Consider the following 13,432-nt stretch of genomic DNA (forward strand, 5'->3'; position numbering starts at 1 on the left):
TGGCTTTCACCTCTGCAAACTGGCTCGATTCACCTTCTCCTTCAGCAGCTTGTGCAGCTCACCATGTAGGACTCCATACAGCGGCCTTCCACCTTCGATGCTTTCCCACAATGCGACAGGACCCATCAGTGAAGAGGGCATATGGTTTCTCATCTTCTGTTAGTTTATGATACGGTGGGGCTTCTTCAGCATGTGTCACCTCCTCCTCTGGTGACATTCCGAAATCTTTCCCTTGTGGCCAGTCTGTGATCACTTCCAGAATCCCTGGACGATTGGGGCTTCCTATTCGAGCCCGCTGTGTAATCAGTGCAACCCACTTACTCCACGTAGCATCGGTTGCATGATGTGTAGAAGGAGCCCTCTCTTTGAACATCCAGCCCAGCACTGGCAGTCGGGGTGCCAAGAGGAGCTGTGCTTCGGTGCCAATCACCTCTGAATCAGCTCAAACCCCTTCATAGGCTGCCAATATCTCCTTTTCTGTTGGAGTGTAGCGGGCCTCGGATCCTCTGTATCCCCGACTCCAAAACCCCAGGGGTCGACCTCGAGTCTCCCCTGGTGCTTTCTGCCAGAGACTCCAGGTAGGGCCATTCTCCCCGGCTGCGGTGTACAGCACATTTTGTACATCTGGTCCTGCCCGGACTGGCCCAAGAGCTACAGCATGAACTATTTCTTGTTTAATTTGTTCAAAAGCTTGTTGTTGCTCAGGGCCCCATTTGAAATCATTCTTCTTCCGGGTTACGTGGTAGAGAGGGCTTACTATCAGACTGTAATTTGGAATGTGCATTCTCCAGAAACCCACAACGCCTAAGAAAGCCTGTGTCTCCTTTTTGTTGGTTGGTGGAGACATGGCTGCTATTTTATTGATAATATCCATTGGGATCTGACGCCGCCCATCATGCCACCTTATTCCTAAAAACGAGATTTCCTGCGCAGGCCCCTTCACCTTCGTTTACGGCCGTGATCAATTTCCTCCGCTTCCAAGGCAGCTATTCCAAAAGCCCACCGGTAGCTTTTGGGTCTTTGAAATACCCTTTCCGGAGGTAGTCTATGCCCAGGATGCACGGAGCCTCTGGCCCAGTCACAATGGGGTGCTTTGCCACTCATTCCCAGTTAGACTTACTTCAGCCTCCAACAGAGTCAACTGTTGGGATCCCCCCGTCACACCAGAAATAGAGATCGGTTCCACCCTTCATAGTTCGATGGCATTAGGGTACACTGTGCACCCGTGTCCACTAGGGCCTTGTACTCTTGTGGGTTCGATGTGCCAGGCCATCGGATCCACACAGTCCAATACGCTCTATTGTCCCTTTCTTCCACCTGGCTGGAGGCAGGGCCCCTCTAATCCTGCTCATCATATTCACTACTCATCTCTTGCAAAAAGGACTTAGAAGTCCCTTCAAGAGGGTCATAAGTGCGATCAGGCCTTCCACTTGATCTGGGGGGCTGCCCAGTGGAAACTGGAGCAGCGTTCTTTCTGGAAGAGTCCCTTTGTACAGCTGTCTTGCCTTGTAGCTCATGTATGCATGCCCACAGGGTTGAGGTAGGCTTCCCATCCCATTTCCTCATGTCTTCTCCGTGGTCCGCAGATAAAACCACAGGATACCTCGTGGTGTGTATGCTCCATATCCCCTCTCCGGAGCAGAAAAACGCTTACTCCTAACAGCTGAAATGCGGGTCTGTGCAGGTGGGGAGTACGATATATCCTCTTTGAGTTGCTGGATGTCCTGGGACAGTTTCTCCACAGCCGAGACGAGGGAGGAAGAAAGGCTCTCTTCATATTGCTGGAGTCAGCCAGCCACTTCATCCACTGTGGGTGCCTCTTCACTCTTCCAGTCGATTACTGCCAGTGAGTTGGCGTACGATGATGGTGCACTTCGCACAAATTTTTGCCACATGGGTCGGGTACATTGGACTTCATCGGGGTCTGTGGGCAACTGTTCGTTGTCTGGATCATGATAAACCATCTCCCGCACAGCTAATTCCCTCAGATATTGGATACCTCTCTCCGTGGTGGTCCACTTGCCTGGCCGACATACGACATCTTCGCTGAAAGGATACCTTTCCCTCACACTTGACAGGAGTCGCCTCCAGAGGCTGAGGGCCGGTGCCTTCTTCCCAATTGCCTTGTCAATGCCCCCTTCCCTAGACAAGGATCCTAGCTGCTTGGCCTCCCTGCCCTCCAGTTCCAGGCTACTGGCCCCGTTATCCCAGCAGCGGAGCAGCCAGGTAATAACATGCTCCCCTGGAAGGTGGCTGAAGTCTTTCCGCATATCTGGCAGCTCACTCAGGGACAGGGATCGAGTGATCACTTCTGGTTCTGGCTCTTCTTCTTGTTCTCGTGATGGTCCCAGTTCATCATCATCTCTCACTAAGTGAACCGATTTCTTTGTGTATTTCTTTTTGTGTATAGGGGCGACTGATACTGGTGTGGGTTGATCTTTTGGCTCGACCGCAGTGCCTGTTGCGGGGGCCTGGGCAGCTGCAGTGCCTGTGGGTCCGCTCTCTCCCTCTGGATGGTGCTGTCTACTGTCAAGCAGTGTTTGATAAATTGTGGCCAGGGCCCAGCACAGCGCAGTAAGTTGTGTCTCCTCAGAATCCCCACAGCATTTTCCTTTCAAATATTCTACCATTTTATCAGGGTCTTGCAATTGTTCAGGAGTGAAGCTCCAAACCATTGGGGGTGAAAAGGTCTCTAGATACCTGCCCATACTCTCCCAGATGCCATGCCAGCCCTGACCATTCAGCCTTGGGGAAGATCCCTGGGTGGTACTCTTGAAACAATTTTTGCTAACCCTGAACAGGACTTGCAAAACATGCAGGAGACCTAGCAATAGGAATGTACTGGCCTGAACATTCCAAGGGTATTCAAAATTCTCACAAATTGTTGTGACCAACCAAAAGGAAAAGGGGAGGTGAAAGAGTGGGAGAAGGTATCCCCCCCATCTTCCCCATAGATCGGGTGCAATTATTAATCAATTCTGAAAGATATTGACTGAGGTACGGGCCTGACCGAAATGCTACATACACGTACCAGCTCAGACTCATGACTGTCGATGATACTGTAACCGTAGGATAGGGGCCGTGGTTTGTAACCAAGGTAATAGGTAATGAAGCTAGCTAACCGTGGCAAGTGGCAAGGTGACCGTGGCAAGATACAATGCTGCTATGTTCCTTGTACAGTCCCTACCCAACCGGACAATAGGCCCGGGAATATTAATCTTATGAAGTAAGTTGCTATGGACAGGTGCAGGGGCACCTCTATGGATAGGTGCAGGTGCACCTGCAACAAGGATACTGCGCATGCCTGCATGAAGGAGGTCATCCAGCGGACACGGGTGCAAGACCACTGACGACCACCAGAGACCCCTGAGGACCACCGACTCAAATCACTGAGCATGCGTGACGGGGAGGAGAATATGGAAATGGATTCTAAGAAATGATTATCATAGGACTGCCTTTTCTGAGAAAGATGATGAATATGTATGTTTTGATCCTACATAACCTGTGTGTTGGTGATCACCTGGCATGCACATTAGGTGGAGCTATCCCCCGTGCATCCAGCGCTGCAAGAAAGAATGCCTGCCTTTTAACACTACATTGGTGTTACGAGGTTTATTCCCGGATTTCGGTGACAATATCTTATCATAAGTCATTATCACACAATACAACAACATGAGAACAGGAACCCCTCTCCCAGAGGTGATAAACAGCACCGCAGGGATTACATAGAGTAAACACAGGTTTACAAACCAGAGCCATGTGACCAACCAGAACATCATTATGACCAGCGACTGTTTCAATAACATTATAAATGCTTATAACAACTTTGGTTTAACACACTTGGGTCAGACTTGTCATTATCACAACCCCTCGTGCCCCACGTTGGGCGCCAAAATGACTGACGTGGTTTAGGCCCAGCCGGCAGCTGAGCACCACACGCCACTCGCTCACTCCTCCCCCAGCGGGATGGGGAGGAGAACAGAAAAACAACGGCAAAGCCTCGAGGGTTGGGATAAGGGCAGTTTACTGGGACAGCAAGGGAGAGGGAAACAATCAACAGCAGTGCTGATAACAGATATTCACAATGGGCGATAACAGAGAACAATTTACCGGTCCAACGACCAACCCACCAGGTGCTCAGCCTGGACCACACTGAAACCGCACCGCCCCTCCCCTGCCCGACTAGCCCCCTTTTGTGGTGAGCATGACCATGACATGGTATGGAGTAGCCCCCGGCCAGCTTGGGTCACCTGTCCTGGCTCCTTGTGACATTAACTCTGTCCTTGCCAGAACCAGGACATAGTCCTTGCAGCGCACACTCACAGTGGCAAGGTTTGTTTCCTGCCGTTGTCTCCATGTCTGTTCTGTCAGGTCGGTGTCTTGGTGTATTTTTGGGTTTGGTTCCCCCTTTTTCCCTTAGTTTCCCAGTTGATCGTCTCCCCCATCAGATAACCTCGCTGGAATAAACCTACCTGGTTTGAGGTAGGGTTTTCACCTCCAAGCACCAAGGAACAGGGGGATGTCCAAGTGCTCCTTGGGAGGAGATGGGGGTTGCCCCTCTCAGGAGGTTCCTCGCTTCCGTGATGTGGTTTCTGATGCCCCCTCCTCTCCATCCCTTGCAGTCTCCAGGCCACAGACATCCCCCGAGGACCTGAAGGTGTAACCGTAGGATAGGGGCTGTGAAACAGAAACTATAGAATCAGGTTGAGATAATTAGTTTGTAACCAAGGTAATAGGTCATGAAGCTAACTGACCATGGCAAGGTACAATGCTGCTATGTTCCATGTACAGTCCCTACCCAACCGGACAATAGGTTCGGGGACATCAGTCTTGTGAAGTAAGTTGTTATGGAAGGGTGCACCTGCAAAAAGGATACTGCGCATGCCTGCATGAAGGAGGTCATCCAGCGGACACGGGTGCAAGACCACTGACGACCACCAGAGACCCTTGAGGACCACCGACTCCAATCACTGAGCATGTGTGACGGGGAGGAGCATATGGAAATGGACTCTAAGAAATGATTATCATAGGACTGCCTTTTCTGAGAAAGATGATGAATATGTATGTTTTGATCCTACATAACCTGTGTGTTGGTGATCACCTGGCATGCACGTTGGGTGGAGCAATCCCCCGTGCATCCAGCGCTGCAAGAAAGAATGCCTGCCTTTTAACACTACATTGGTGTTACGAGGTTTATTCCCGGATTTCGGTGACAGTTTTTGGCACCCCAGATGGGACTCTGCTCTTGAACCTCAACGGATCCGTGGGATCGCAGGACCTCCAGCTGGCACCGGGGAATTCTCGGGGAGAACCTCCGATCCCCGGACCGAAGAGCTTTGAGCAAGACCCCTGGGAGAGGTAAAGGCATTCTTGTTTGATTTAAATATTTGCTCTTTTGAATATTTGCTCTTACCATCGTGGCGGGACAGGCCCGCACCAGGGGCGCACGGGAGGCCTGCTCGTAAGGCGCGGTGAAAGCTGCGCAGAGTTGGGCTGGGGAGACGTCTCAGGTAAAAGTCTCTGCTAGGCGAAAGCCTGTGGAGCAGGGCCCACCGGGGAGGGGAAGCCTCCAAGGTTGAGATTTCTCTTACCACTGTGGCGGGACAGGCCCACACCGAGAGAAATCCCTGAGGGAGCTCTAACACGGGTTGGGGTCCCTCCGACTAGTGCTTGTGATAGTGCACAATCACAACCACTGAGTCCCTGGGAAATGGGTACTTTTCCGAGTAAGAAACCAATCCCACGAAAAACACCACTGGGATGTATTTTGGAACATTGGAAAGATCTGGGAAAAATTGATCCTTTGACTTGGAAACGATTGAATATTGTAATCATTGGTGGCCACTGTATAGAGAGTGGGGAAAAGTGGCTGGAAAATGGGACATTGCGGTATAACACAATTTTGCAATTGATGTTATTTTGTAAAAGGGAAGGTAAATGGAATGAAATGGCATATGTGGATTTGTTTTTCACACTGCGAAATCATCTGGAATGGCAAAGGCAATGTGAATTGGTTTCATCTCATTCTGTGGTAATGGCATTAAAGGGGCAGGAACCCGATAAAAATTTGAAAAAGGTTGCTCAGCTTGTGATATTGGTAAACAGTGGTTTAAATGTGAATTTGAAGACGATGATGTTGAATTATTGGTTGCACCTCACAGAAGGCTAGGAAATGATCAAGGGGATCAAAATCTGGGGGCTAATAATGCTTCCGCCCCTCCTGTGGAAGGGGAGGCGGAAGGATTCAGCCCGATTGCTGGGAGGACAAGGGGAAGAGGGGGAGGAGACGGATTAACTCCCCTCCAGGCCCCTCTTCGACAGGCAGTTGGTAATGAGGGTCCGGTAATGGTCAAAGTTCCCTTCTCAAGAACTGATTTAAGACCAGGGAAAGAAACTGCAGGCACTTATCGAGATGATCTTGAAGGAGTTGCCAAAGTAGTTGAAACAATAATCAGAACCCAGAACCCCGATTGGGAGGATTTCAAAGTAATATTGGATACTTTGTTGGAAGACACTGAAAAGAAAATGGTATTAAATACGGCCAGAAAACAAGTGGAAGGAGCTCATGCTAATGGGATTATACAAGGGACAGTGGACCAGAATTTTCCATCCACAAATCCTGAGTGGGACCCTAATCAACCGGGACCCAGAGGGATGTTTAGGTATCAGGTGGATTTTGTTTGGTGTTAGACATGCAATGCCAAAAGCAAGTAATCGGTCTAAACTTTATGAAGTGAGACAAGAATTAAATGAGTCCCCTTCAGCCTTTATGGAAAGACTGAAGGTGACTACTAGAAAATATACTAATTTGGACCCAGAGGAGAAAAACACAAACAAACCCACAAGCAAACAAACAAAAAACACCACAGAAGAAGCTATACAATTGGCCTCTATATTTATGGGAATATCGGCCCTAGAAAAAAACTCCAGAAACTGGAAGGGGCTGAGTCCAGAGACTTAGGTAAAATGCTTGAAGTAGCCTGGACTGTGTATAACAACAGAGAAAAAGAAAAAGAAGTCAGACAAATGCAAAGGGATGGAAAAATTCTGGCAATCTTGACTGAGAATAATAAACATGTAAAGGAAAACTCAGCTATAAATCAGCAGAGGTTGTTGGTGCGACGGGGCGAAAAGAGAACTGGCCTTTCTTGAAACCATTAAAATTTAAGCTGGGAAAACAGTGGGTAACACATCAATTTTTGTACATGCCCAAATGTCCATTGCCTTTATTGGGACAAAGTTTATTAAGCAAATTAGATGCACAAATAATTTTTAAAGATGGAGAAATTAGATTACTAATACCAGAATCAAAAGCCATAGAGGCGAGAGTGTTTATGTTACAGGATTCCGCCAAGGAGGAACAGATTTCAGAAGCGGTGGACAATGCAGTAACCCCTTTAGTATGGACAAGTGAAGTTCCAGGACGATCCAAACTGGCAGAACCGGTAAAGGTGACTTTAAAACCTGGAGCCAAGCTGGTAAGACAAAACCATTATCCTATTAAGTGGGAGGCTCGAAAGGGATTAGAGGAAATAATTACAAAATTTTTAGAATATGGGCTGTTAGCAGAATGTGAATCAGAATACAATACCCCGGTATTACCAGTAAGGAAATCAGGAGGTAAGGAATACCGATTGGTTCAGGACCTGAGGGCTGTAAATCAAATAGTTCAAGATATACACCCAGTAGTGGCCAATCCATACACTTTACTGACATCTTTGAAAGAGGAACATAAATGGTTTACTGTACTGGATTTAAAGGATGCCTTCTTTTGCATACCTCTGGATACAAAAAGTCAAAGCATGTTTGCTTTTGAGTGGAAAAGTCCTGCTACAGGACGAAAAATGCAACTAACATGGAGTGTACTTCCGCAAGGATTTAAAAATAGCCCCACGATATTTGGAAATCAATTGGCAAAAGAGTTAGAAATGTGGAAGAAACAGAATCAAGGAGAAGGTATATTATTACAGTATGTGGATGACATCCTGATAGCAGCAGAAAGCAAAGAAACATGTTTTAAAATGATTGTCAGTTTACTGAATTTCCTGGGCCAAGGAGGATATAGAGTTTCCAGAAACAAGGCCCAGACAGGGAAAGAAGCAGTGATTTATTTGGGATTTGAGATATCTCAAGGACAGAGACAATTGGGAAACGAAAGAAAAGAAGCCATTTGTCAGATCCCTGAACCTAAGAGCCCAAAGGAACTGAGAGCCCTTCTGGGAATGATTGGGTGGTGTCAACTCTGGATTCTAAATTATGGACTGTATGTGAAACCCCTATATGAAGCCCTGAAGGAATCCAAAGACCAATGCTTGACTTGGACACCTGAATGCCAAAAATCATTTAAAGAACTCAAAAGGCATTAATGATGGCCCCAGCATTGGGTTTACCTGATCTAACCAGACCTTTTGAGCTGTTTGTGCACAAAGCCAACATCTGGCCCTTGGAGTGCTGGCGCAACAGCTGGGATCTTGGAAGCGACCGGTGGGGTACTTCTCCAAACAACTTGACACCATGAGTAAAGGATGGCCGGGATGTTGGCGTGCTGTGGCAGCAACGGTGCTGCTGATTCAGGAAGGTCGAAAATTGACTATGGGCCAAAAGATAGTGGTATACGTACCGCATATGGTCATAACTGTCTTAGAACAAAAGGGGGGTCACTGGCTATCCCCTAGCAGAATGTTGAAATACCAGGTTGTCCTATTGGAACAAGATGATGTGGAATTAAAAACCACAGCAATTGTAAATCCAGCAATGTTCCTGTCAACAGAAAATCCTACTGAGAAATTGGAACATGGTTGCCTGCTGACCATTGAACAAGTTTATTCCAGCAGACCGGACCTGAAGGACGAACCTTTGAAGGGTCCTGATCTGGAACTGTTTGCGGGTGGAAGCAGTTTCGTGCAAGAAGGAAAGCGAATGGCTGGGTATGCTGTTGTCACCATCGACAAGATATTGGAGTCAGGGACGCTACCTGCAAATACATCAGCGCAGAAAGCAGAACTGGTGGCGTTAAAGCAGGCTTTACGGACGGCAGAAGGGAAAACGGTAAACATATGGACGGATTCCAAATATGCATTTGGTGTCATCCACGCTCATGGAGCCATCTGGAAAGAAAGAGGACTGTTATCAGCCCAAGGATCACCGATAAGGCATAAGGAGGAAGTTCTTCAACTCCTGCAAGACATGCAGGAACCGAAGGAGGTGGCCGTAATGCATTGCAAGGCACATCAATTTGGTCAGATGGCTGTAACTATCGATTGGTGGATAAAACTGCAAAGGAGGCTGCTGAACAAGGTATCCTTGCACTAGTACCAGTAAAACAGATGAAAATTCCAAATTTAAAAGCAAGATACAGTCAACTGGATGAACAATTGGCAGAGCACTTAAAAGCATCTCAGAATATGGAAGGATGGTGGGTAACACCAGAAAATCAGGTAATAGTAACTCCACAAGTTATGTTAGAACTTGCACAAGAGAAACATGAGCAGACAAGCTGGGGTGTAGATGCTATGGTTACAAGTTTCAGAACATCTGTAATGTGTCTAGGATAGGAAAATATGAGTGGAAGTATTGAAAAGTGATTATTTCAAAACTTCCAAAGGGGGGAAATGTAACCGTAGGATAGGGGCTGTGAAACAGAAACTGTAGAATCAGGTTGAGATAATTAGTTTGTAACCAAGGTAATAGGTCATGAAGCTAACTGACCATGGCAAGGTACAATGCTGCTACGTTCCATGTACAGTCCCTACCCAACTGGACAATAGGTTCGGGGACATCAATCTTGTGAAGTAAGTTGTTATGGAAGGGTGCACCTGCAAAAAGGATACTGCGCATGCCTGCATGAAGGAGGTCACCCAGCGGACACGGGTGCAAGACCACTGACGACCACCAGAGACCCCTGAGGACCACCGACTCCAATCACTGAGCATGCGTGATGGGGAGGAGCATATGGAAATGGATTCTAAGAAATGATTATCATAGGACTGCCTTTTCTGAGAAAGATGATGAATATGTATGTTTTGATCCTACATAACCTGTGTGTTGGTGATCACCTGGCATGCACGTTGGGTGGAGCAATCCCCCGTGCATCCAGCGCTGCAAGAAAGAATGCCTGCCTTTTAACACTACATTGGTGTTACAAGGTTTATTCCCGGATTTCGGTGACAAAGGCACTGATGGGGAACATCAACCGCCTCAACGAGAGCTTTCGGGACATGCAGCTGAAGCTGCTGCACCTACCTCTGAAGGGGGACGTGCTGGATCACATCTGGAGGCTCCAGGACCTCCTGCAGAACCACTCGGACTCCTTGTTCCTCATGACGGGGTCACTGCAGAAGCTGGAAGGGCTTCTCTGGAGCCTGCAGACCCAGGCCAGCCAAACCGACAAGGCAGTGTCCAACCTCTGGGACAGCTTGACCCAGCAGAGCGACGCGGCTCAGCAGGAGATGTACAAGCTCTCCGTGGAAGGCAATAGCAGCTGGCTGCTGCTGCAGCACCATGACCATCTCCTGAGCCACCTGAGCAGCAGGGTGGAGAGCCTGAGTGACCAGGTGACGACTGTGAGCGGGGCCATGGACACCATGAACAGGACCTTCTCCTACGATGTGAACATCCACCATACCCGCATCCAGGACCTGCAGGTGCTGATCAGCAACGCTGCCGCAGATGCCCGGCAGATGCGTCTCATCCACATAGCCACGGAGGAACAGCTAAAGCATGAGCTGGCCATCCTCAACAATGTGACCGAGGACCTACGACTGAAGGACTGGGAGCACTCCACGGCGCTGAAGAACATCTCCGTGATACGGGGTAAGCTGAAAAGCTCTTCGTAAGCAGCTCCCCTGCTGGTGCATGAAGCTGTCATGAGGAGGGGGGTGTCCTCAGTGCTTTGGAGGGTGGTGGAAATGGTCCCTGTGGCATGGGGATGTCCTGTGGGGATGTCTCTGGGTGTATCAAACCCATCAGACACCACTGTTTAGGTGTCTGCAGTGTTCAGATGTCTCCATCACCTTGGACTCTACTCCAAATGCTCCCCCATCCATGTTAGGAAGAAAGCTCCCAAGGCTCCCTCAACGATGGCTGGGGAAACTCTGCCAGGTCCCTCCTGACCATGAAAATGAGCCAGACTAAGCATGACAGAGACGGCGGGGTTTCATCCTGCTTCGTACTGCAGTGATCAAGCAGAGGGCTGGCCAGCAGCTACCCTCAGTCATCGTCAATCACTTCACTCGCTTTACCGTACATGCCCTTTACTCCATTTTCCTCCTCCTGTCTTCTCCTCCTGTACCACCCTCAGCCCCTCCTGAATCATCAAATCACAGAATCCCCGATGGGTTGGGGTGGGAAGGGACCGTTAAAGCCCATTTAGTCCAACCCGCCTGCCATGGGCAGGGACACCCTCCACTAGCCCAGGTTGCCCAAAGCCCCATCCAACCTGGCCTTGACCACTGCCAGGGAGCCAGGGGCAGCCACAGCTTCTCTGGGCACCCTGTGCCAGGGCCTCAGCACCCTCATTGTGGTGAAATAAACAACCCGTCCCAGCTAACTCTTGACCGTTGACCCTAGTTTTCCTGATAGCCTTTTTTTTTTTTTTTCTTGTATTTATATGGTTACCTCGGTAATCCCCCACTCAGTCTGCTAAGCATCTACTCCTTTTTTCTTAATTGTCTGCAAGGTCCAGCCATTTGTCACACTGTTATCTCATGCGCGTAGCTGTATGGCCAGGGTTAACCATCTGCTTGGACCTTTCTTCCTCTCTGACATCAGGAACGTCCAGCTGGTTCCTGTCTTACTGTCTCGCTGCTGTGGGATCACCCGCTTCTCTGCATCCCACAGCACTAGATCTCCTAGGACAGCCCAGCTCCAAGGTGGAGGTGCCTGCATTGGAGAAACCCATGTCTGCTGGGGTGGACCCCAGTCCAGTTGCTTGATGCAACTGGGGAGCAGCAAGAGGAGGGTCCCTCTGTGCTGCACCAGGAGAGAGGTGGCTTTTGCTTCCAAGATCTTAGAGGTTAAAATAGGAGAGGGAACAAAGGGAGCTGCACTTCTTGGGAGCAGCTTGGCTTCGAGGGTGATGGAGAAGAGAAAGGGTCGAGATCATCTGGACAGGGACAGCCAAGCAGGGCTGTGATGGGAACCAGCAAAGTCATGAGCATCCTCGTGATTTACGGCACAAGAGCAAGAGGGACCCTCTGAAATGGTGGGCAGCAAACGCAGGAGAGGCTCAGGGCAGCCCTTTCCCACGTGCCACCTTCTCACCTGGCTGGAGCTCCTTGCTGCAGGACTTTGTGGAGGCAGAAACCCAAGTGGGTCCAAAAGGTGCTGGACAAATTCACGTGGGACACATCCCTAGCTGCTCAATGCCACGGCCTGATCGCAGTGGCTGTTCAGTGCCACGCAGATGAACTGGCCATGGGAGGGGGAAAACCATGAAGAAACACAGAAGAGCCCAGTGCAAGCTCTTGGGGGCAGAGCGAGAGGTTGGGCAGCAGCTGCTGCCCCACCTGCACGCTGTCGCTTTGCACCTGCGGAGACGCAACGGGCTGTTCCCCTGCTACGAAACGCCCAGCTCCAAGCAGAACTTTATTTCTGGTGCTTCCAGCTGAAATACCAGATGGGGAGGGAAGGGACCGACGCCAAGGCATTTGCTCCCTCTGGCCATCTGCTGAGCTGGGAGGGGACAGATGTGGTTTGAACCGCAGCAGCTACACCTCCCCATCCAGGCCCACCATCACCCTGGAGTACCAGCAGCTCATTGGGGTCATCTCCCTGCTCCTTGGGGGACGTTGTGTTCGGGGCTGCTGGGACCACGTTGCACTCGCTGCTTTGAGGTTTTCAGAGCTGCCCACCCACCCCCGGTGCCCTCTCTTTCCCCCCACTGCCACGGGGAGGACGTCACCCTCTCTCGGGTGAAGCCACCGAGGAAGGGATCCGTCACGGAGCCCGCCACCCGTGCACCATGTTACTCCAATTAACATGAGCAGAAAGCAAAACAAATCCCCTCCCAACGGACCGGCACCTGATTTATCAGCCGCTGCTCTGACACATTCCTGGCAGCCCCCACCTCCCTCTCTCCCCATCCCTCCTCCCTGCCCACTTGCTGTCAGCAGCGATGGGGCTGGAGAATTTTAGGAGCCCAACTAGCTTTACCCCGGCTCCAAATGTCCTCGGATGAATCTGCTGTGGTCCCAGCTGGATTTGCACCAGCAGAGCCGGTCCTGGGAGACGCAGGGCTGTCTGCTTTGGGGTGCATTTTCCTTCCCCCGAGACCTTAGCCACCCCGGGCTCTGGCTTTTGAGGCTGTTTGCTGGTGATGGCAGCTTGGGGAGGTCCCCAGGCTCGTCTCCAGCAGCTGACATCGCCAAGCAGCTCGCATGTCTTGGAGAGGGTTTGGCCTCGCAGCACGGAGGGGTTTTGGGTCTTAAATAAC

At 49.9% G+C, this 13,432-nt stretch overlaps 1 protein-coding gene across 1 annotated transcript; it reads left to right on the plus strand.

Annotated features, from left to right (window-relative positions):
- Positions 1 to 4,519: 4,519 nt before the first annotated feature.
- On the plus strand, positions 4,520 to 10,850 carry LOC104642719 (scavenger receptor class A member 5). Its single transcript, XM_075749457.1, has 2 exons — positions 4,520 to 4,657; positions 10,173 to 10,850. Exons 1-2 carry the CDS (start codon positions 4,520 to 4,522, stop codon positions 10,833 to 10,835), a joined length of 801 nt encoding a protein of 266 aa, XP_075605572.1. The 3' UTR covers positions 10,836 to 10,850.
- The last annotated feature ends 2,582 nt before the right edge of the window (positions 10,851 to 13,432 follow it).

This window comes from Balearica regulorum, chromosome 3 (genome assembly GCF_011004875.1).
Source record: "Balearica regulorum gibbericeps isolate bBalReg1 chromosome 3, bBalReg1.pri, whole genome shotgun sequence".
Lineage (NCBI taxonomy): Eukaryota > Metazoa > Chordata > Aves > Gruiformes > Gruidae > Balearica > Balearica regulorum.